This window comes from Scophthalmus maximus, chromosome 10 (genome assembly GCF_022379125.1).
Source record: "Scophthalmus maximus strain ysfricsl-2021 chromosome 10, ASM2237912v1, whole genome shotgun sequence".
Lineage (NCBI taxonomy): Eukaryota > Metazoa > Chordata > Actinopteri > Pleuronectiformes > Scophthalmidae > Scophthalmus > Scophthalmus maximus.
Window position 1 is genome coordinate 627,501 of NC_061524.1, and position 22,693 is coordinate 650,193.

The 22,693-nt window shown below is 46.1% G+C and overlaps 2 protein-coding genes across 10 annotated transcripts in view; both read right to left on the bottom strand.

Annotated features, from left to right (window-relative positions):
* The window catches only part of LOC118283267 (WD repeat containing planar cell polarity effector), a 61,537-nt gene extending 49,084 nt beyond the window's left edge, over window positions 1-12,453 (bottom strand). For 7 of the 9 annotated variants that reach the window (XR_007031588.1, XR_007031587.1, XR_007031585.1 and 4 more), the window contains exons 1-3: window positions 11,983-12,453; window positions 1,588-1,661; window positions 1,050-1,123 (exon numbers count right to left, since the gene is read on the bottom strand). The gene's annotated coding sequence lies outside the window, so the exon portion shown is untranslated. The remainder of the gene's footprint in view (window positions 1-1,049; window positions 1,124-1,587; window positions 1,662-11,982) is intronic. The other 2 variants (XR_007031589.1, XR_007031586.1) reach the window with 1 other exon arrangement.
* A 1,355-nt stretch (window positions 12,454-13,808) lies between these two features.
* Window positions 13,809-20,870, bottom strand: LOC118283933 (galectin-related protein B). Its single transcript, XM_035606392.2, has 5 exons — window positions 20,545-20,870; window positions 19,988-20,074; window positions 19,800-19,888; window positions 18,886-19,087; window positions 13,809-17,541 (listed from the first exon to the last, which is right to left on the bottom strand). The coding sequence occupies exons 1-5, from the start codon at window positions 20,575-20,577 to the stop codon at window positions 17,398-17,400; spliced, it is 555 nt and encodes a 184-aa protein (XP_035462285.1). The 5' UTR covers window positions 20,578-20,870; the 3' UTR covers window positions 13,809-17,397.
* Between the last annotated feature and the right edge of the window lie 1,823 nt (window positions 20,871-22,693).

The following is a 22,693-nucleotide window of genomic DNA, read 5'->3' on the forward strand; positions in this document are numbered from 1 at the left end:
CGCTCCTAACCAGCTTCTTTTTTAAAGATGGAGTCAACCCCTTTTGGATGGAAAAGTCTCATTCCAGCAAAGCTTTCATTTAGTTATTGCTGCTCTGGCAGACCTGAAAGTCGAGACCTTGTTCTGCAGAGCTGCAGGGGTCACGGGCAGAGGAGGGGGGGGAACAGGAAGTCTGACAGTAACTGGGTGAGTGTGTGTTGGAAAACAGTATGTGTGTGTCAAAGAGCTTCGCGTCTACAGACAAAGTAACTGAAGTGTGAGTTCAGTCTTGAGTTTATAACTCAGTGCTGAACATCTGAATGAATAATAACCCGTTATGTGATTGTTTGTCTGTTTGTCAAACAATCACATAATCGTCTGTGAGAAGAATAACTCAAAAACCTGAAGGACTGATTTACATGAACACTTTATCAGAGACAGGCCTCGGCGACTGTAACAGGTGATGAACAATCTACTGTAGATCCAGAGGATTAGAAACTAAAAAACTATACAATAAGATTTTTTATAAAAATACATAAAAATATGTGCAATGTGATAATGTGGTCACAAAAAGTGAGGATGTACCTCCATCCTCACTTTTTCTTTTAGGGCCTGAAATGCTTGTGGTGGAGGTTGCCGTGGGTTACCTGTGCCCCTGCAGAACAAGTTCTCCATATGTGTGAATCCAGGTGACTGTACAGCACTGGACTGCTGGCCTTTTTTCTGAAATGCCTTTTCACTGCATCCCGTCCCTGATGGAGGACGGACGTGTCCTGACCTTTCTACCGTAGATACAGTGTAGGACGATAACAGCAGGCTGCAGCTCTCTCTATATCTGCTGTTTCAGTGTTGTACTTTGAGTCTGCAGCATTTCCTAATCACAAATGTTCTCGTCTCCCAGCGTTAAAAAAATCCATAAAAAAATGATCCAGATCAGCACCAAAAGACCAAAAAACTTATAGTTTCTTCTTCCATATCAAAACTAAACCTGCATCTCTTAACCTAACATGTGTCATGCTGATTTATTACACACGGACATTTTCAGTAATGTGTTTTCTTTTTGTACTGACCTCTGAAAAACCTTTTCTATGTGGTCGCACAGTGTGTGTCTTTGATTTCACTGGGTGGAACCAAACAGGTTGTCCTGGGAGATACGCCGACACCACGATGGCGAGAATGAAAGAAAAAAAAATTAGAGATAGAGATAGAGTTGGTGGACTTAAGACGTCTGAAATCTCTCATTGATTTTGCCCTCTGAAGAAGTGTCCTTGGCCAAGGTGAGAGGAAGACGCACTGGAGGCTGGAGGGACAAACAGCGGCTCATCAACCGCTCACTGAAAAAAGATTTGAACTGAGAGGTTTCGTCCTGAAACTACAAATAAGTGGTTTGAACGTAGAGGAAATGTTGGTGTTCATCAGGAGAACTGGGGCGTTGAAAAGAGTCAACAAATTGTGGATAGTGTGATTTTCAGGGGGGGGACACGTAGCAAAAGGGTCCTGGGTCAGAACCGAAACCCAAGGGGCGCTGCAGGACTCAGGCCTCCGAGGAAAACTGATTTCTTGCAAAGGTTTCTCTTTAAACCACCGGTGTAACTTTGGGATACTTACATTGTTGGGGGTCGTCCCTCAAAAACCACTGCGTTTGAATTTGGCGATGACCTCCCCCCGGGGGCGGAGCTTCACTGCAACAGGAGAGAGAGAGAGAGAGAGAGAGAGAGAGAGAGAGAGAGAGAGAGAGACGGGCTCAGAGACATTTTGTTTGACATCTCAAGAATCCTCCCATCTTTCCACAGCCACACACACACACACGCACACACGCACACGCGCACACGCATACACGCACACACACACACACACACGCACACACACACACACACGCACACACGCCAGAGGCAGCGTTGTCAGCCGGCGCAGTGGTCCCATCACTGTGAGAAGAGTGATGTGGTAAATTACAGGGTTAAAGAGCTGCCACAGGGTGACTGACACCAGGCCATCACACACACACACACACACACACACCTCACCTGTCTGGCTCTGCATAAGTTTGTCTGTCAGTTTCTCTTCCTTTTACCTCTTCACTTATCATCCCTCTGCCAACTTGTCCCATTCCTTTTTTTTTTTTATCTTTCTCTCCTCCCCCTCCTCCCCTCCTCCTCCTCCTCCTCCTCCTCGTCTCTCGTGTTTTTCTGGAGGTACCAGCTATTAGAAATGCATTAAGCTTTCTGACCCGGTCTGCGAGCTTCCTCTCTCTCCATTTCTCCCTCTCCTCACTCTTTGTCTCGTCTCTGTCAAAGGAGAGAATTTCAGCCTCTGATTTTCTCTCCCCCCTCCCCACCCTTTTCTCTCTTGTACTTTTTTTTGTCTCACCTCTCTCTCGCAGGAGAGCGTTTCAAATTTTCTGACTTTTCCTCCCCCCTCCTTTATCTCTGGCAGACGCTCTGCTCAGCCACCGCCTGGTCTTGTTTTGGCTCTCGGAGGGAGAAACTTGGCAAACATGAAGAACATACAAAGAGCGACCAGAGAAGTACATCCGCCGAGCGAGAGATAGGAAGGGGGTAACAGTATATAATTGTGAGCGTATGAGAGTGGATTTTTCCAATCGGAGGCGCTTTTGGAAGTTTCCAGCCCAAGTCTCAATCACAGCCTGCATGAGCACATATACTTGTGTATTCAGTAAACACACTGGGGCGTTTCGAGTCAGTCGTTGGCCACGTACACGACTATCTCTCAAAACGTCCGATACGTGAACTCACAAGGCAACAGCCGGCACATACGTATATATGCATGGAGAGGCGCACGCAGTCCGAGAGCGTACACCCACGATATCTTTTAACCTTGTGATACCTGGGGAAATGTACACATGCGCACATTTACATACATATGATGGAAACCACGCAGTCGAGACTCACACCGGCTCTTATCTGCAGCGTAACCTTGAGGGGGAGAAGAGTCGTCTCTGTGGCTCCCAGTGTCGTATCAGAGCAGAAGAAGAAGAACGGTGGACAAAAATAAAACACGGGAAAAGACAAGATATACGACTTGGACCAGAGTGAGAGATAGAAACAAAAGAATCGAGAGTTGGGAGAAGATCCTGTCACGTTAAAACACATTGTACATACAGTACAAGTCACATTCAACACACACACACACACACACACACACACACACACACACACACACACGCGTTCATACAGCGCAGCTGTGCACCGAGCCTGTCTTGTCCGAGGACTGTGGGGAAGCAGGGATCGAACCACCGACCTTCTGGTAAGTGGACGAAACTCTCTCTACCTCCTGAGCCACAGCCGCCAGACCACCAGTGTATATACGGACACACACACACACACGTAAGTACAGTTTATCTTCTCATCTGTCCCATTACAGGACAGAGGGTTTGAACGAGGAGAATGGAGGGTGGGCAAAGTGGCGCCAGGCAGCAGGCCCAAACACACACACACACACACACACACACACACACACACACACACACACACACACACACACACACACACACACACACACACACACACACACACACACACACACACACACACACACACACACACACACACACACACACACACACACACACACACTTAACAGAGTCCCACGGGAGCCCATTCAGCCGTCAGTGGAGGAAGAATAGAGGTGATGGACAGGCAGAACAAAATGAGGTAAAGGTAATACTATTCAAAAGAGGTGACAGGTACAGTAATTTTGTATGCATGGGTGTGTGTGTGTGTGTGTGCGTGCGTGTATGTGTATTTAACAGGACATGTCAATCAGCAGGAAAATGAAGCGGCAGTGGCATGACCGCTGGGCAAGTCTCTTTGTCAAATGATGTGAGTACTGTATGTGTGCCTGTGTCTCTGAATGTGTGTGTGTGTGTGTGTGTGTGTGTGTATCCGTGTCCGTGTGTGTGTGTGTGTGTGTGTGTGTGTGTCCTTGCAGTCACAGTTCATGCTCAGGGGGCGTGTGGAGGTGAGGGGGATGAAAAGTTCAGGTGTCTGCAGAAAAAAAGCCAGCAAAAGATATTTTTCCCAATGATAAAACTAACAGATCAATTATCAATCTGAGCTAAATTATTTCTTCTGTTAATGAAATGTCAGAGAATTGACATAATGACTTCCATTCTCACATTCCTTTTTTGTAACGACACAAAGATATTCAGTTTACTGTAATTTATGACAAATGTGCGTCTCATGATTTTCATTCATACACATCTGTCTCCTTTCATAAGTTTGGGAATTTATTTCTATATTATTTCTTTGAATTGAATAATGAATACATTAGTTCCAAATAAATCCAGAGATGTGAATCTTCAAACATCATCTGAACAAAGTGAAGCAGAGAGAGACAGAGGGATGAGCGGAGGCTCTTCTAAGCAGATGTGTAAACGTCATTAGAGGAGGTAATGGAGGGAAGTTCTCCAGTCGAGGTATTTACCCAACGCCTGGAGCAGAAACACAAACACAGCAGCAGTAATGACTGAGAGAGAGACGGGCGGGGAAAGAGACGTTTGGGTGTGAGACGACTTCTCTCTGTAACAATCCAGGACACTAGATGTCCACATCCAGGGATTGGTTGTATTTCCCTCCCGTTCTGCCAACAGGCCTTAATCCTGGCAAGTGTTTCACTAAAAGCCTTGTGCATCTGCCCCGAAGCGACGCCCGAGGGGCGGGAAAGGGCCACACACCTCCTCCTCCACCTCCACCTCCTCCACCTCCTCCACCTCCTCCTCCACCTCCACCACAGGGCCCGACTTCAAAGACATTCCCGTGGACTCGCTGCCTCTCCGGTGTCGCTCCCCCGTCACAGAGGAAGGTGACGCGTGTCACGCTCACCGCGCTTTTGTTTGTGTTGTTGGATTTTCTTCTTTTTAAAGCTGTTTAGTTCCCCTGTTGTTCGTCCCTCACCTCCTGACACACACACACACACACACACACACACACACACACACACACACACACACACACACACACACACACACACACACACACACACACACACACACACACACACACACACACACACACACACACACACACACACACAGTCACAATTTTAATTTGTGTGCAGACAGATATAAATAAAAGAGAAAAATCTATGCATCAGTGCATATACAGCAAATTTAAATTCTATTCAATTTATCTATATCTCTGTCTCATCTTCATTTTCATGTAAACTGATTGTGATTCAACACTTGCAGTTTAGGTACACACACACACACACACACACACACACACACACACACACACACACACACACACACACACACACACACACACACACACACACACACACACACACACACACACACACACACACACACACACACACACACACACACACACACACACACACACACACACACCTGTCAAGGGCTCTGGAGGATGAGGTCCTTTAAAGTTGCTCTCAGATGCACGGAGCGCGATGGGCCCTGGCAAAACCAAAGGTCACGGTGAACGTCCCCCAGACCCCTCAGGCGTCTTATGTCCCCGTCACACACACACACACACGCTGTCCGTCACCTCCCAGACGAGGCCGTGACACTTTGGACACCTCTCGACGGGCAGCGCCTCTCCCTCTCCCTCTCCCCCTCCCTCCCTCCCACCTGACAGGTTGACATGGCACAGAGTGGTCGGACGTCGATGACACTCAGACCAAGAGGTTTGTTCTCCGTGCCCTGACCTCAGAGATGGATGCCGGTGTCACTTCACCCTTCTCCACCTCCCCGCCCCCAGCTGAAGATTAGAAAGCAGAAATAAACTCCTGTCCGGCGCTTTGCCAACGTACAACTGGGAAAGCAGAGGAGAACGTGGACGCATCTCGTACATTCTCTACGCCTCAGTAATGAAAATTAATTTGTCTGTCATCCAAGTAAAATAATCCTGAACTCATTTGACTGACAGTGGCGTTAAGTGACTGAAAACAAGCAAACAAACACATTTGAGAGTGTAAATTTGAAAGAATCTGCAAATATTTAGTGTTTTTCATAACAAATCACTTATCAGAATTGTCATTATTATGCCTTATGTCCTTATTAATTTTTGTCAATGATCTAAAGAACAATTTTTTTCAGTACACAGTCACTTCAACGCCATCTTTGCCAAATTGCAGCCAGATATTGTCCTTATTTGATTTGCTTTTGAAAATTGTACTTGGATTTCAATCAATAGCTGGAAAGCCAGTCGGCTGCTTCGTACAGTGGAGTACAGTCGTTCCAATTAAAACAGAAATGTTTCTGTTAAAAAATAATGTAATTCTGCAGTTCAACACTGGGGGCTGTAGATTTGTAAGATTTCCCCTCACAGCTACAAACACCTGCCAGGAGTTCATGATTCATGTGAACTTAGCTGTTTTCAGGACTAAAGTGAAAGACCTTTCGTTCAGTTTCCTCTCTTTTTATCCACCGGTGACCGGCAGAACCAAATGCCACATATAGTAACACAACAAAGAAAAAAACGGGGACGATCGACGACTCTTTGTCCACAAGGAGAGTTGGCACAATAAACAATAAAGCCTAGATAAAGTTTGACCTTTGTAATCTGTAGATTTTGAGCGTTTGGGAAAAGTTCTTCCAGAGTAATTTGTCTTCTGTGCAAAGGGAGTAGAGCTGCGGCTGAGGTTTGAAATCAGCCGATCGGAAGCATGAAAACAAGACAACTGTGTGCAAATACAGTAAATACATACACACAAGGACACACACACACACACACACACACACACACCTGGCTATTCTCCATCTGTCAGACAGCCCAAACATCCAGCCGTGCGTGAAAACAGCCCGGTCCTGCCCAACAACACTCGTCCTCAGAGGGTACAGTCAGTGTGGCACACACACACACACACACACACACACACACACACACACACACACACACACACACACACACACACACACACACACACACACACACACACACACACACACACACACACACACACACACACACACACACACACACACACACACACACACACACACACACACACACACACACAAAGTGGGGGAATTCTACAACGCTGATTTCTTCTGTTGGTTCGGAACAATGGCGGCGCTCCGCCTGTCCCGCCGGGTCAAGTCGTGTCTTGTCAGACCCTGTATCGTGTTTCTGCGGAGCACCGACGCATCAGGAGTTCCACAGGGCCCTGAACTGGGCCCCATGTTAAACACATTCACCCTGCAGTTATATATCAGTCTGATGTAAAAGACGAGGGGCTCGTCTTTCACATCAGACGAACGTACGCCTACAATCCAAACAGAGTTGACTTTTTTCAGGTGAACGTTACAGTTTACAGTAGCAGGTAAGAAAAAAAGACAATGCAAAACACGGGCCAGAAATGACAGTTGAGAATTGTCCTATTCTGGCTTTTGTCCACCGCACTTCTCCCTTAGACTTCCTCAGTCTGACGGGAATATTTTGATAGATCAAATTTCTTACTATTGTCTCTTATGATGACGCCCATGTCACTCCGAATAGTGACGCTTTCCAAATGGATGCAAAAGTAAAATCAATACTGTAACATACGACAGAACTTCCTCCATAGACTTAATTTTCCTTTCCCTCGTAAAACCGTTGGTTGGATTGTCAGCAGGTTCACACCAACCTTGGCAGAGGGGTGCACTCTACTGATTGCCATTCGAGTTACATTTGAACTCATGTAAAAAAAATATTTGTCCTATTTGATAATGCATATTTGATTTGTTCAAGTTTTTCAAAACATCATAGTAGCTGCCAAAGCAATTAACACTCATACAAATGTTTGTATGTGAAGGATTCTTTTAGTAAGAAGACTCATGTAGACTTCATCATCAAATAATACTGACAAAGGAGCTCTGTATCGATATCCGCAGATCGTCCATATATTCAGGTATTAGTAGTCATCTTCATTAGCGGCTCTGTGTGACGAACACTTGAGAGCTCAGCAGTTGAAACAACACATCCGACAGATGACGTGCAACTGTTGATTTAAAAGCTTCCATGTGTTGCTGCTGTAAAAATTACAGATCACAGATTACAATGAACGTGTTTACAGAGCGTAATGTACCTCATGCGGTTTACACGTCTGAATCAGTTCATCGTGAGCGGCAGGGAGAAGATATCAATAAGTATATTTAGATACTGAGTAGACACTGAGGGGTCTGGACATCCCGCCCTGATGTCACACATGAGGCTGCAGCCAGTGTGAAACTCGTGAAGACAATTGGGGACAGTGCAGTCGAATTAGTGTGTGTGACCACGGCAACAAATTTCCCACCGCCGTTCTCTTTAATGTGCGACAGTCCCTTCACCTCCCCCCCCCCCCTCTTCCATACATGCATATAGGCTTAACGTCGTCTGGGCGGGCCGGTCCCGCCGGCTCACTGTCGGCACGGCAACAAGCTCTATCCTTGCTAACATCTGCTGCACGACCCGGGGCCACTCAGAATGGGCCTTAATCCCCACACAGCCATGTTGTGTGGAGGGGGGGGACGACATTCTTTCCTTTTTTTAAAGTGAGTGCAGACAAACAGGGATAAGCGGAGTCGCTGGTAACCTGCAGGCAACCGGCCTCTTGGAAGGACCGGGAATGTTGTCGGTGACGTGGCCCAACTGTGCCACGGCCCATTATGTCGGTGCAGAGGCGTGTGACCGCCAGCGATGGCAGCGAGGTCCAGTTGGATGGATTTGGGTTTTGGGGGTTAATGAAAGGTGGTGCAGAGTGGACTAGGTGGGGTCGGGCCTCGTGGTGCTAAATACAACAGTTGCGTTGATTTAAAAAAAAAAAAACCTTCCACCCTCTCCGGTGTGAGTTTGCTGCCACATCAGCTGGCTGCGGATGCAGGAAACTGTTGCTGCCACATTGTTCGGTCATCCTTCAGTGAGTTTACAAAAAAGTGTGTTGGTTGCTGTCAACAGCAGAGAGGGGGGGAGGTTAGCAGAATGCTAACACGTGGCGGTTTGCTGCCCCCTTGTGGGCACATTAAAAGACTTGACTTGACTTGAATCATTCAAAGTCACAACACGACGGGGGAACGACAACAAGCCGAGCCTCGATCCTTCACAAAGATCTTCTCTGGCACTGACGCACAAGAGGAAACAGACACACGGCTCCGTCAATCAGTCCGTCAACTTCATACGGAGTTTGATTCCATCAAACCCATTTCATGGACCATTTCCTTATGCAAACACCTCGAGGGGGAGAACGACAGGGAGAGAGAGTGTGAGGCTCGGTGTGTGTGTGATGAGATTTAATTGAATAGTTCTGCATCAGTGCCAAGAAGTGACTCGGTCTATTTGCAGGAGGGGCCATGTTCTTTCTGATTGAGGGCTTGGTTGTCTTTCCTCCCCGGAGCCAAGCCGACACTCGGCCAGAAACAGTCCCTTCTCAGGTTTCAATCACAGACGATCAGCGAGGAAGAAAACTCCAGAGTGGCCGGTAGCTACGTCAGGACGGACTGGAAACATTCACACGCCTCGAGGCCCCGAGGCCTCGTCGCCTCAAAGTGACAAAAACCTGCACACACAATGACGACGGCTCGGGGAGCAACTGATTCATGATGATATCTCAGCTCGGGGAAATGAGCTGAAGATGTGCTCTGCTCCGCGTTAACTTAGGTCAATTCTACATATATAAGTATATATATATATATATATACTGTATATCTTTTGTTTTGGAGCAACATGAGTGGTAGCTTGTGAATTCTCACTAAAACCTTTAAGATATTGGATGAATACGGCTGAAACTAACGATTAATCTGTCAATTATTTTCACAATGAATCGATTAGTTGTTTGGTCCATAAAAAGATGAAAATTGCCGATCGTGTTTCCCTAAATACCAACATGATGTTTTGTTTTGTTCACACGCCAAAGATCTTCAGTTCACTGTCACAGAGGAGCAAAGAAACCAGGAAATATTCACATTTAATAAGCTGAAATCATAAATACTACTGAAACCGATTATCAAAACAGAAGTTAGAAGTGGTTGATTACTAATCAATACATTTTTTTGCAGCTCTAAAAGTTGACATTTTTTGTCTGACTGGTTCTTTTTTTTACGACAATTGTCACAGAAATAGGGCGACTTCAAAATGGAGACAGACGAGTTCACTACATGATTTATTTCCCTATTATTTTCAACAGTTGTCTTTCTTTTGAGCACTTACCAAATTCAGTTTTAAAGGTGCCTTATAGTTATAAAGATAGTTTACTTGCATTGTCGTACCAAACATTTGTGGCTGTGTGAACTCTTCAGACTGCTGTTATTGATAATGCTGCGATAAATATCTTTAGGAAACGAGGAAGAAAATTTACAGAGATTTTAACTTTTACAAATCAGAGTCAAGTTCCCAAGTGTTTCTGGAGAATCTTCACCAAACGATCCATCAACACATATTTCTAAGTGTTGTGGTAAGAATTACTATGGACTGAGACTGACACCTGGTGTATTGAGACGGTTACTGCAGGTGACAGGACGGGGACACGTCGGTTCATTTTAAACAACACTGCTGCTGTACATGCTTTACAACACATGATAATAATAATCTGCTCCATCTCATCTAAAGCTTCATCGTCTAATCTGAGGCGGGAACACGACACAGCTGAGACGCAGATATGACACAAAGTAGGCAAAGGTGATAAAGAAGATGAATATGACGGGAGATGGTTTGTGTGTCGTTTGTGTTTGCTCTCGTCGTTCAGCTGTCTCGCACAGTGTGAGGGCTATTTGGTCTACAGCTGGGGAGATAAGAGGGTGTGTGTGTTTGTGTGTGTGTGTGTGTGTGTGTGTGTGTGTGTGTGTGTGTGTGTGTGCGTGTGTCCTCGGATATCTGCCACCCAGCTGCCAACATGACAGGGTCACTCATGTGCACAAGAGGAGGACAAGGAGGAGGGAAAGGAGGAGAGGAAAGAGGTGAAAGGACGAGTAGGCAAAAAAGGAGGATGTGTTTGTCCTACATGACAGCCATGAGCACGGACCACGCTGACGAACACCGCCGGGCGCCGGCAGCTGCTTCAAACAGCTGTGAATCCGGCGATCGGGCCCTTTGAGAGGGGAAGCGTCTGTGTGTCAGCGCCTGTCAGCAGCAGATTTTTCCTACATAAACCAATATATACATTTTAAAAAAAATGTAAAGGATGGTAATGCCACAACCACCAGTGCTAAAAATATCAGACTGCCAGCATATTTGGCCTACCGAGACCCACAGCTTGGTGTCAGCCAGGTGGAACACCTGCTCCTCCTCCTCAGCTTTTTGTTCAAGTCATGTAATGAGGCCGTGAAATATTGATGACCACGCTCGCCTGACACTGGGCCTCTGTAGGGTCGTCTGGACTCAAAACACAAGACAAGTTCAAAGGTTTTGATCGATTATCAAAATTGGCTGCAGACTAATCATTTAAGTTGCCTCATGATGTCAGTTCGGATTGGAACAATATAGAGACACCAGACTTCAACCAGCAGCACAGACAGGGGGGAGGAGAAAAAGGGTGACACAGGGTCACCACCCTTCAAACAGCAGCACAGACGGGGAGGAGAAAGAGTGTGACACAGGGTCACCACCTTTCAAACAGCAGCACAGACGGGGAGGAGATAGAGTGTGACACAGGGTCACCACCCTTCAAACAGCAGCACAGACGGGGAGTAGAAAGAGTGTGACACAGGGTCACCACCCTTCAACCAGCAGCACAGACAGGGGGGAGGAGATAGAGTGTGACACAGGGTCACCACCCTTCAAACAGCAGCACAGACAGGGGGGAGGAGAAAGAGTGTGACACAGGGTCACCACCCTTCAACCAGCAGCACAGACAGGGGGGAGGAGATAGAGTGTGACACAGGGTCACCACCCTTCAACCAGCAGCACAGACAGGGGGGAGGAGATAGAGTGTGACACAGGGTCACCACCCTTCAACCAGCAGCACAGACAGGGGGGAGGAGATAGAGTGTGACACAGGGTCACCACCCTTCAACCAGCAGCACAGACAGGGGGGAGGAGATAGAGTGTGACACCAGCACCAACCTACCTGTTTCCCGGACCAGTTTCTTTCTCGTGATTCTCTTCAGCGTCACTGGTTTTCTGACTTGACGTCACAGCAACTGTCCGTTTATACTTCAACACGTGACTTTCCACTAGTCGCCGTTTGGCAGAACACAAACGTAGTTAATAAACCTGGTGCTATCGATGCTAGCTAGCTCTCTCCGCTGCCCCTGGTCGCTAGGCAACTGCAAGCGGCGCGGGCGCTTTACTTCACACAAGCTACATGCTAACTGGCTAGCTCATGAGCCACTCCAGCGATGTTTCTATCGACATCCGGTGGACAGACGATGTGGTCGGTGTCGCAGAAAGCGACGCTTCCTTCCTCTGGTCGACGGACGAACTGGTGGAGACCAGTTTGTTCTTCGAGAGTCAGAAACTTTCTTTCTTTCTTTCAAAACTACAACTCCCCCGGATCCTCCGTCTGCCGTGTTCCAGTGAAAAGTGTCGCAAAGCAAGTGAGGATTTAAATGAGCTCCGAGCGAAGTATAAATAAATCAATACATGTGGAAATACATATATATCATGTTTCATCTCAAACGGTATTTATTTTGACATTAATTTATGTTTTATTAATAATGTATTATTTCTGCATATATATATATATATATATATATATATATATATATATATATATATATATATATATATATATATATATATATATATTTAGAATTGTATTTCTTTTTACTCTGATGATGTTGACTTATATCTATAAACACATCCAATATGCAAATCATTTTTCGCCTTAAAACACTTAAAATTCAAATTATAAATGCAAATTTGTCTCATGTCATAAAAGCTTGAATTCCCTTTTTTAATCCACGATGATCCCAGATATTATTTCCTATAACTTCAGTCCACATACGTGTTATATTCTCATCACCATGTGGCTCTTCACCTTCAGAGTTGTTTTTTAAAATTTTACAATATTAAATACAGTTTAGAATTTAACAGCGACTTTAGTAGAAATAAATAAAGATATTTAAATAGAAGTGAAATCGAAAAGCTTAGGTGGCTCAAAGTGGTAATTTAGGCTCTGACAAGACAGTAAACTCTGATGTTTGAATTATGACAATATCTATTCTTTTATATCGTTCTATTTTCTGATGCCAGCTGGACTTCACCATAGTAGGATAGATTTTTCGAGTAATGTGTATATATATTTATATATAAAAGAAACAATAGCCACGCCCATCCTCACCAAAATCTCTCATATTTGATCATTGATCAATATAGTGTTGGTTGTTTTTGAGTTGCACCTCCGGACGACCTTTCACCCCCGAGAGCAGGATCATACAGGTGCATCCACTTCGAGAACAAGTACAACACATGAACACATGAACACATTATTGAGGTTTGCTGAGCTCACCATTAAAGCTATGCACTGTAGTCTGGCTCCCCCTTGTGAGATATGTGAGTGACATCTGATCAGTTTTTCCTGCAGCTCATTTTCACCCTCAGGTTGATGTGGCAAAATCTGCTCCTCCAGAGTCAGCTTGTAAACGCTAATGGAAAAAAACAAACAATTAATCCATATAAATATCTCAGTTACTTCCAAATCCTAATGTAACTGAACAACTGCAGCTGACCTGCAATTATCACTTCTTTTAAATCAAACAAGTGCTCATTTCTTGCACTGATCCATGATGGAGCAGTCACACATCTTTTCTCAGTGATTTTCTCATTTGCTAAAATTGAAATTTGCATGAGTAAAATCTTACATACACACTATTTTCACTAATGGGAAACTTTTCGTTGGTTTGTCCTGATAATTATTTTGTTTTGAACAAAGACACTTAAACACAAGCAACATCCGACATGAGAAGTTTATTGGTTTGCAAAGTAGCCTCTTGTTTTCTTTTTTTACAAAATCATGAGGAAGAAGACAAAAGAAAAAAAACTTTGGAAAAGGTCAAACACGATGGAAGTACCGTCATACCGTCTTCATCTAACCACTGGTCGAATACACTTTCTCAATGAGACAACATTTCTCAGTCATCTCTTCAGGGAATCAAAATGGCCTCTTGTTGTAAATAAAGTGATTCTGTTTTTGGAAAAACAACCAACATGATCCGTGAGAGACTCTCAGAAGATCGGAGTCACAAACGCAGACATCCTGGTGATTCCTGGTGAATAATGCTCGACCTCGTTTTGCTGTGAGAAGAAAATAATCTGGAGGAGAAAGTTTGATTCGATGCTTCTTCCTTAAGTCACACATGAAACTCAATTTGTAGATCAGAGCCAAAACACTTCATAAAAAAAAAGACTCAACTTTTCAAATCACCTTTTGCTATAAACGGCAAATGTTTGCACGTTACCGATACAGTAGGTAGAACGTCACCACACACACATCCTGCTGGTGACACACTGCAATAAATAGAAACAATAACAGGATCGTACAACCACACAAATACGTTAGCAACAGATGAGGCTACTTCTACTTCATAACCAGATCATCATGAAGCTGTTGTAACAAAAACACTTCTCAGGAAGTCATTTTGTAATTATACTACATTGGTTTGGATACACAAATCCATATTCTTCTTTTGTACATCCTAATGTTTAAATCCCATCATTTATCAAGGTGAGCACTTAAACTTCAGTCTTCATAAATACGAGGACACAAAGATGAGCAGGCCAAGTGGTAAAAAGAAAATAAGGTAAAATAAAATAAAGAGGCATGTTTGCCTGGAACAAAATACCTCAATGTTTAAAAAAGAGAGAGCCAGGGACTGGCTCACATGCACAACAACATGTTTCCTGCTCACAAACTCAGCCTGGTATTCATCATGTAAAAACAAAATAAACATGAGTTCATAATAAATATGTACAGACCTGGGTCAAAAGAACTTGGTCACAACTCGGTGGGTGTGAGGATCCTGAACATGAACAGTATCAATCATCAGATTACAATCAGGAAGTGAAGGACATTCAGGTTGTTGCTTTTTGTTCATGCTGCATTTTTAAAGGGTTGAAGAAAATTAAAATAGGAACAAAGGGCAGAGAATCAGGGCCTGTTACTTTATGAATAAACACGTGTGCTGACAATGTTTTATTAACTGGACCTCACCAAGCAACAACACCTTGTGCAACAGTACCGGATAAGTTCAAGCTCAAGTCACCTGCCAGCTCATCACGTACCCGCAACGCAACGCACACACACACACACACACACACACACACACACACACACACACACACACACACACACACACACACACACACACACACACACACACACACACACACACACACACACACACACACACACACACACACAAACACACACACACACACACACAGTTCACTCCCTGGTTTGAGCCCTTTGATTCAGGAAGTTTTGAATTGTTCGTCTGACGCTCGAGCTCCGACCAGTGCAACAATCTTTCTCCAAAATCGCTCACTGCCCCTTTAATATGAACACCCGTCAACACAACCACACGTCATCTGCTCACATCTGTTGTGTTGTAACACTGCTGAGCTTCTCTCTGCCCTCTCATAACCAAACTGTACTCGTTTCCTGTTTGTGCCCAAAATAAAACAGCTGCTGCCGTCGAGCACCGCGAAGATCCGTCCGACCGAAACCAGGAGAGAAGGAGCTCTGCTCTCGGAGAGTTCATAATGAGAGGTTTCTAAAGGAAGCTTCAGTTACAGACTCGCCCTGCAGTGAGTCAGCGCAGCTGCTCTGCACAGATGTTCTTGGCTTACTCCGAATTCACAGCAGCATGAAGAGCATCACCTTCCTCTGTTAGAAGGCTCGAGCAGTGAGCAGGCTCGATTAGCAGCGGCTGAAATACTGAGGCGGTTTGGAGTTATTTTTTACACAGTGACATCATCATAACTGCAAAACACTAATATGAAATTACACAGGTGTGCAGTTGGGATCTAAGGGAAGAACGAGTACAAAGATGCGTGTGGTCCGAGTACGAGCACTGGGAATAAGGAAATAACCCTTAATTCAAAAATCGTATGTAGTGCGACGTGTTAAACGTTACAGAGCAGAGTGAATCCTGTGAGGCATCATATTATAACACTTACGAGTTTGGTTCTGCAATAAACTGCGGCTTCACTATAAACGTCCTTTCTCCCTCGGTGAAGGAAGACACGTCCTGCGTTGAGTGGAATTCTTGCAGAGACAAACCACGCAACGCATAACAGACGTGACCGTGTTCGCCAGGGTCGTGGAGAATGTGACAACTTCCACAACATCGATCTGCTTCGGTGTGGTCGAGACGCCGACGTGGAACCATCCAGGAAACACGTGAGACAAACGGTGAAGACAACAGCACCAACGCGTACAACACTGTGACATTAGGTTAAAAAAGTTTGTGCATCACTGTATCGTCTATACGCTACTATAGAAACGTGAATATTATACATTCAACAAACTCATCAGGCTCCGATTCTGCTTCCAAAGAACCGGCAGACTGGAATGTGGGCCGCAAGTGTGGGATTTTCAGTTTTGCGCTCAGCTGACACCTGCACACTTTCTCCAATAACTATGTATTATGAGTTGCATATTGGATCAGTGAACATTTCAGAAGAGAACAGTCTTCAGTTTCCTAAACTCATTTAGACCAGAACGGCTGCGGTGAACAGTGTGAGGACGTTTCCTGCCAAAACTCCTCATGATATAATCCTTCATTTTTTCGGGTATGTAGGTCGGTGAGACTGCAGCAGGCGTTACCATGACAACTGGCATAAACCCCGAGGGAGGGCAGGGGAGCGCCTGCGGAGAACTATACGGTCTACTGTGATCAGAGTTATGAAGTTAAATGTTTTATCCAACATAAGAATCACGTCAAGGCTCAGAGGGAAATCTATGATATGAGAGTCCTGCAGTATGTTTTGGGTGAAAATCAATTTCTAACTTGATCAATATGGATTCTCCAGTTTATCCACAAGAGTTGGAGAGTTCTTCTCAATTTTAAGCTAAAACTTTCACTCAAGTCACCAAATATTACAATTTTCAGCCATGAGCAAGGCCTGCAGAGTTCCACATACATTTTGGCTTCTATAACATCTGAGCTTTTTTACCTCCCCACACACACACACACACACACACACATACACACACACACACACACACACACACACACACACACACACACACACACACACACACACACACACACACACACACACACACACACACACACACACACACACACACAGCGACAAGGAAAAACACCTGTAAATGGAGCAAACACTTTCGCCCACGAAACCTCTTCATATCAGATCAAATCATCAGCCTTTTTTCCCCCCAGTTGCAGCGCTGCATAATGGGTAATGGATGATGACGTGTGACAGGCGTGTGTGTGTGTGTGTGTGTGTGTGTGTGTGTGTGTGTGTGTGATCAAGTCCTTGCTTCACACGTGACTTGCGGAGCAGAGGGGGGAACTTAGCCGAGCTTGGTGATGTGTAGATCCCCTTGTATCCGCACTGTGTCGATGGAGGACAAAGATTTCACTTTGTGATAAAAGTCAAACAGCTGGTGTCCGTCCACGAATATCCGGAACCTCTGGTGCTCGCAGTGGATCTCAACCTACCAGGAGGGAAAGATGGAAAAGATGGGAGAATGTAAAGATGATGAAAATCATCAACAATCCAAGTTTTAGAATTAAAAAAGTCTTATAACACAGACGCACATTGGTACTGGTGCATCAAACCTGAAGCCATCATTCGGACGTTGAGGGAACTATGCTACGAAAAGAAAAGAAGAGACACCACTCATGTCTGTATATTAAATATGAATGCTAGAGCCGACAGTTAGCTTAGCTTAGCATAAAGAGTGGAGAAGTGAGGTATGTCTGAGGCCGACGACACGGTAAGAACGACGTCGCTCACTGGTTTCACCGCTTGCACATTGTCACGTCTCGTGGAATTCCAAAGATGACAAGACAACAACAACAACAACAACGTAACATCTCGTGTAGTTTCTTTGAATTTACACTTTACAAGCATTTAGAGTTACATATCAAAATTAAGTATATATTGTTTTTAAAAACAAATCATCACTACATCTTCACAACGTCGACGCAGGTGCCGCTCTTCTTTCACTGCCACTGTCGGAGGAAAACCAAGAAGGAGGAGGAAATACACATCTACTGTACAACCAATCACGTTGCGATCTCGGAGCAGTTGCTTGATTCCAAATGTTTTAACAAATACCAAACCACCAAAGCACTTTACAACAATCAGGCTGACTTGTATCTGCACACACACCGTGACCCTCAACGAACTATAGCGAAACCCAACATGCAACGGTATAAAACACCAACATCTCTCCGTGCCGGTTCAAAGAAAACAAACTTGTCGGTGCCCGGAGGAGGACGAGGTTCCATGACGGGAGGCAACAGAGAGGAGACCACATCACATCTGTCCACACGCCTCCCACATCAGGCACTTTGTTGGAGAGACGTCTGTAATCTACACATCCCCGACGTTTGAGTCTTGACCTGCTGGTCACACGACCCGAACAACGACTCTCTATCAAACAGCCGACCAAGTTAAACATGAGGTCTGACGCTCAAATGCCTCATCGTATGTATTTATAGTCGAGCACCATATGCGTTAGTCAGACTCACGTTTAGAATTATTAGAGCGGAATTATACAGTATGAGCGTTGACAATTACCCATCATGCACGTGCTCGACAACCCTCCTCCCTCACAGCTGATCCTGCCACTCACACCGCAAACAGACAAGTAAACAGGACACAGGCTGCATTTATGATAAGACAGATATGATTGAGCAGGGGAAAGAAACCACTTCCTGTTTATCTCTGGATGTTCATGACATTGCTGTTTTAAGTGCGACCGTCTCTTTAAGCTCTTTGACGATGTTACAAGCTTGTAAAACATTCAAATAAAGGAATAGGACAACTTTACCCTGAAGGGCTGATTGGGGATGAAGGGGAAGTAGGAGGTGGACGCCTCCTCCACCGTCCACTTCCCTGAGACACGGGCGCTGCGCAGGAACTGACGGTCAGTGAAGCGGACGGTGAGTTTCAGGGCCACGTCGTGCGGCGGCTGCTGCTGCTGCTGCTCCTCCTTCTCCGAGTCACGGCCGCAGGTCAGGCTCACGTCAATGCTGGAGGAGGAGGATGAGAGGATTGAGGAGTCAGACAAGACGAGACAGATGACGGAGACGAGTCCAACAGCTAATCTGGGATAAATCAGATGCATAATTCTGCTGCTGCAGTGTGAGCAAACCAACTGTTAATTATGGATAATCCCTGCTGCTGGTTCTGGTTTATTACCCCTCAGCCTCCCCTTCTGCCCCACTGCATCTGTGCACCAGTGTTCAGGCACGGTGACAGTAACTGACCTCCTGAGCTCGGAGATGCTACACAACAAAAGCAGTGTGTGTGTGTGTGTGTGTGTGTGTGTGTGTGTGGGGGGCCGGGACATTCACATGAACCTCGGCATGGACACTGTGTCCCAGCAGCAGCAGCAGCAGCCACTGGACATGATGAGGTCATGGGGGAGGTTTCTTCCAAGTTTGACACAAGTTTCCATCCAGGGTGGGAGGACACACCCAAAACAAGGCCTCCCCCCGGTGTCCTGCTTCTTCCCCCTCTCTTCCCTCCCTGCTGGAGGGGGAACGCCCTGTCTCTGTCTCTGCACACTTACAGAAGCCCCGTCCTCTCTCTCTCCGCTGCCCACGCATGTCCCGGTGCGTCCTGAGTGGCCTCAGAACAAAGAGCCTGAATCTCCTACATCAACCCTCATTATGCGTAAAAACAGGATTCTTTAAGTGTAGTCAGAGGTGTTATCTGCATCTGCATGTGTTGGTACCTCACCTGTCTGGCTCCAGGTCCACGATGCCCATCACGATGATCTTCTTCCCTGGACGCATGCCGCCCCGGATGCGTCCGCTGAATGGCACCGTCTGCGACATTAAAGAAATAAAAGCAATGCACATTCACTTCATTACGCACAGAAGGAACACGTGAAGGAACACGTCGAGGCACTCGATGCTCTTTCATACCAGGAGTCGTGATAAATCCTCCTTGTCAGGTGAGATGAGGCCGGGGTTCATCAGAGAGTCGTTCAGGTGAACGTCTACCTCCACATTCTTCAACACGGGACGAAAAAACAAATGTTACACACACACACTCACACACACACACACACACACACAGTGGCCTCCGATGTCCAACAATGACCAGGTGGCAGCAGACCTGTCGTGTTGTTGTCGGTTTATTCTAAATCGGCCGCACGTTGCGCTGCGATGCCAACAACATGCGCACAGTGTGTGTGTGTGTGTGTGTGTGTGAGTGGCTGAACGGGCCTGTAGGTCAACAACACACACACACACACACACACGCACACACACACACCGCCGACACATCCGCACACACGTCGTCGGGGTTTCCGATTCCCTCCGCCGGCCGCGGTGACAGGAGGCGGTCGTGTCGCCTGCGCGCTGCGCGCTGCGCCCCGCGTCTCCACCCGCCGGCCGACATGCAGCAGCGAACAGAAGCACCACTGCATCAAACCCCTCCAGTCCCTTTGATTCCCTCAAGACAAGGAAAGAAACCTCACTGTTCCGTCGTTGTCCGCTGCCTGCACCGCCATCTTGAGCAGAGGAGCATGTAGGATGATGATGGTGATGGTGATGATGGTGATGGTCTGTGTCACGGGCCGCGTCGTGGCACTGACTCCGGGAGGAGGAATATTCCTGTTCCTGCTCCGATCGCTGGGGCTCCACGTCCCACCGGGGGGGGCGCACACACACACACTCACACACACACACACACACACACACACTCCTCCCTCTCCTGACGAAACAGGGTGGATATCTGCTGACGTATGCTTTATTATTATAATTACAGAGCAGAAGCTTTAATCCCCGTCTGCTGGAGGAGGCTAATCAGCCCCCCCCCCAACACCCCCTCCACACGGAGCGACGCGCTTCTCTCGGTCTCTGTCTCTGTCTCTGTCTCCAGCCCTGAAGAAGGACATAGTGAGTGAATGACTCCACACTGCTGCTGACCCCCCCTCAATCAATACACGTGAAGATGCATCCAGGAAGATATCAATAGACCCAGATCTGAGTCCGTGCCATTCATTTGCTTTTTCAATTGATGAGATGAACGTTCACATTATTTCCCCCTTTCATTGACTAATGCACAAATACCCGCTCCCCCTCCATTATACATCTAGTTCAGCCCCCTCTCTTCTGCCCCTCTGTGGACATGTACAGGCACTACAGGTTGGACCAACCCACCAGGCATCAGCCACATCTCAGATGAAACAGTTCATCCTCGTGTCCTCGTGTCCTCATCTCATCATGTCCTCATCTCATTGTGTCCTCATGACCTCATCTCATCGTGTCCTCATGTCATCGTGTCCTCATGTCCTCGTCTCATCGTGTCCTCATCTCCTCATCGTGTCATCGTGTCCTCATGTCCTCATCATGTCATCGTGTCCTCATGTCCTTGTGTCCTCGTCTCATCGTGTCCTCATCTCCTCATCGTGTCATCGTGTCCTCATCTCCTCATTGTGTCCTCATCTCCTCATCATGTCATTGTGTCCTCATGTCCTTGTGTCCTCGTCTCATCGTGTCCTCATCTCCTCATCGTGTCCTCATGACCTCATCTCATCGTGTCCTCTTGTCCTCATCTCATCGTGTCCTCGTCTCATCGTGTCCTCTTGTCCTCATCTCATTGTGTCCTCGTGTCCTCATCTCATTGTGTCCTCATGTCCTCGTGTCCACATCCCATCGTGTCCTCATGTCCTCATCACCTCATGTCCTCATCTCATTGTGTCCTCATGTCCTCATCACATCGTGTCCTCATGTCCTCGTGTCCTCATCTCATCGTGTCCTCATGTCCTCATCACATCGTGTCCTCATGTCCTCATCTCATCGTGTCCTCATGTCCTCATCTCATCATGTCCTCATCACATCGTGTCCTCATCTCATCATGTCCTCATCTCATCGTGTCCTCATGTCCTCATGTCCTCGTGTCCTCATTTGTGAATTGTTTGTTTTGTTTGTTCATACTTACCACTGTCTGTTCCCGCCATTCAGAGAGGCCCCGCCCACAACTTCCTGGTTCATATGGTGTTGGTGATGTCATTGCTGACATCATGGGGTAAACCAACTGGGGGGGTATTTTTTTTCTTTTTAGTTGGAATGTTTAGTTTGATGGTTTCTTCTTTAATAAAACAATGTGTTGAGATATTGATCTTTCATATAGTGATGTGACGAGCTCGGGAAAGGAGATAAATGATGATTAATATTTTCTGGTATCGAGGTCACTGTTATGTGTCGACCCTCAGTAAAACACTGGTCTGGTCTGATGGAGTGTCGGTGTTGATTGAACACACTATATATTCACTTGCATGTTTGGTTCTGGAGGATGGAGAACGAGGTGAGGTTGTCCTGGGTTTTGTTTGAGTTTTCCTGAGTACATGTTCTTTAATGTTGCCTGGGTGACGTGTAATGCAGATCACTGTAAATGAAGAGTCAAGACGTCTGACGTCCGAGTCAAACACTTCATCCGAACTGTTCGACACCCCTCACTTGTCAGCAATGTGCCACTGTGACTGAGCTTCTGCCATCAGGACGACATTTCTGCGGCCTGTTGCCAGGGGGGTCGTAAGGTCGCATCTCTCCACCTCGAGGGAACCTCCTCACCCTCCCTTCATCAAAACTTTGGAAATAAGATTCAAGAACAAAATTATGTAA

Bases quoted from the DNA above. Each gene is read 5' to 3' on its own strand.
- LOC118283933 (XM_035606392.2), bottom strand. From the start codon at position 20,577: ATGGCGGTGCAGGCAGCGGACAACGACGGAACA. The intron at 19,889-19,987 runs GTATGAAAGAGC...TTAATGTCGCAG, and splicing joins AGGATTTATCACGACTCCTG to ACGGTGCCATTCAGCGGACG. The intron at 19,088-19,799 runs GTGAGGTACCAA...CTCCTCCTCCAG, and splicing joins GTGGACCTGGAGCCAGACAG to CATTGACGTGAGCCTGACCT.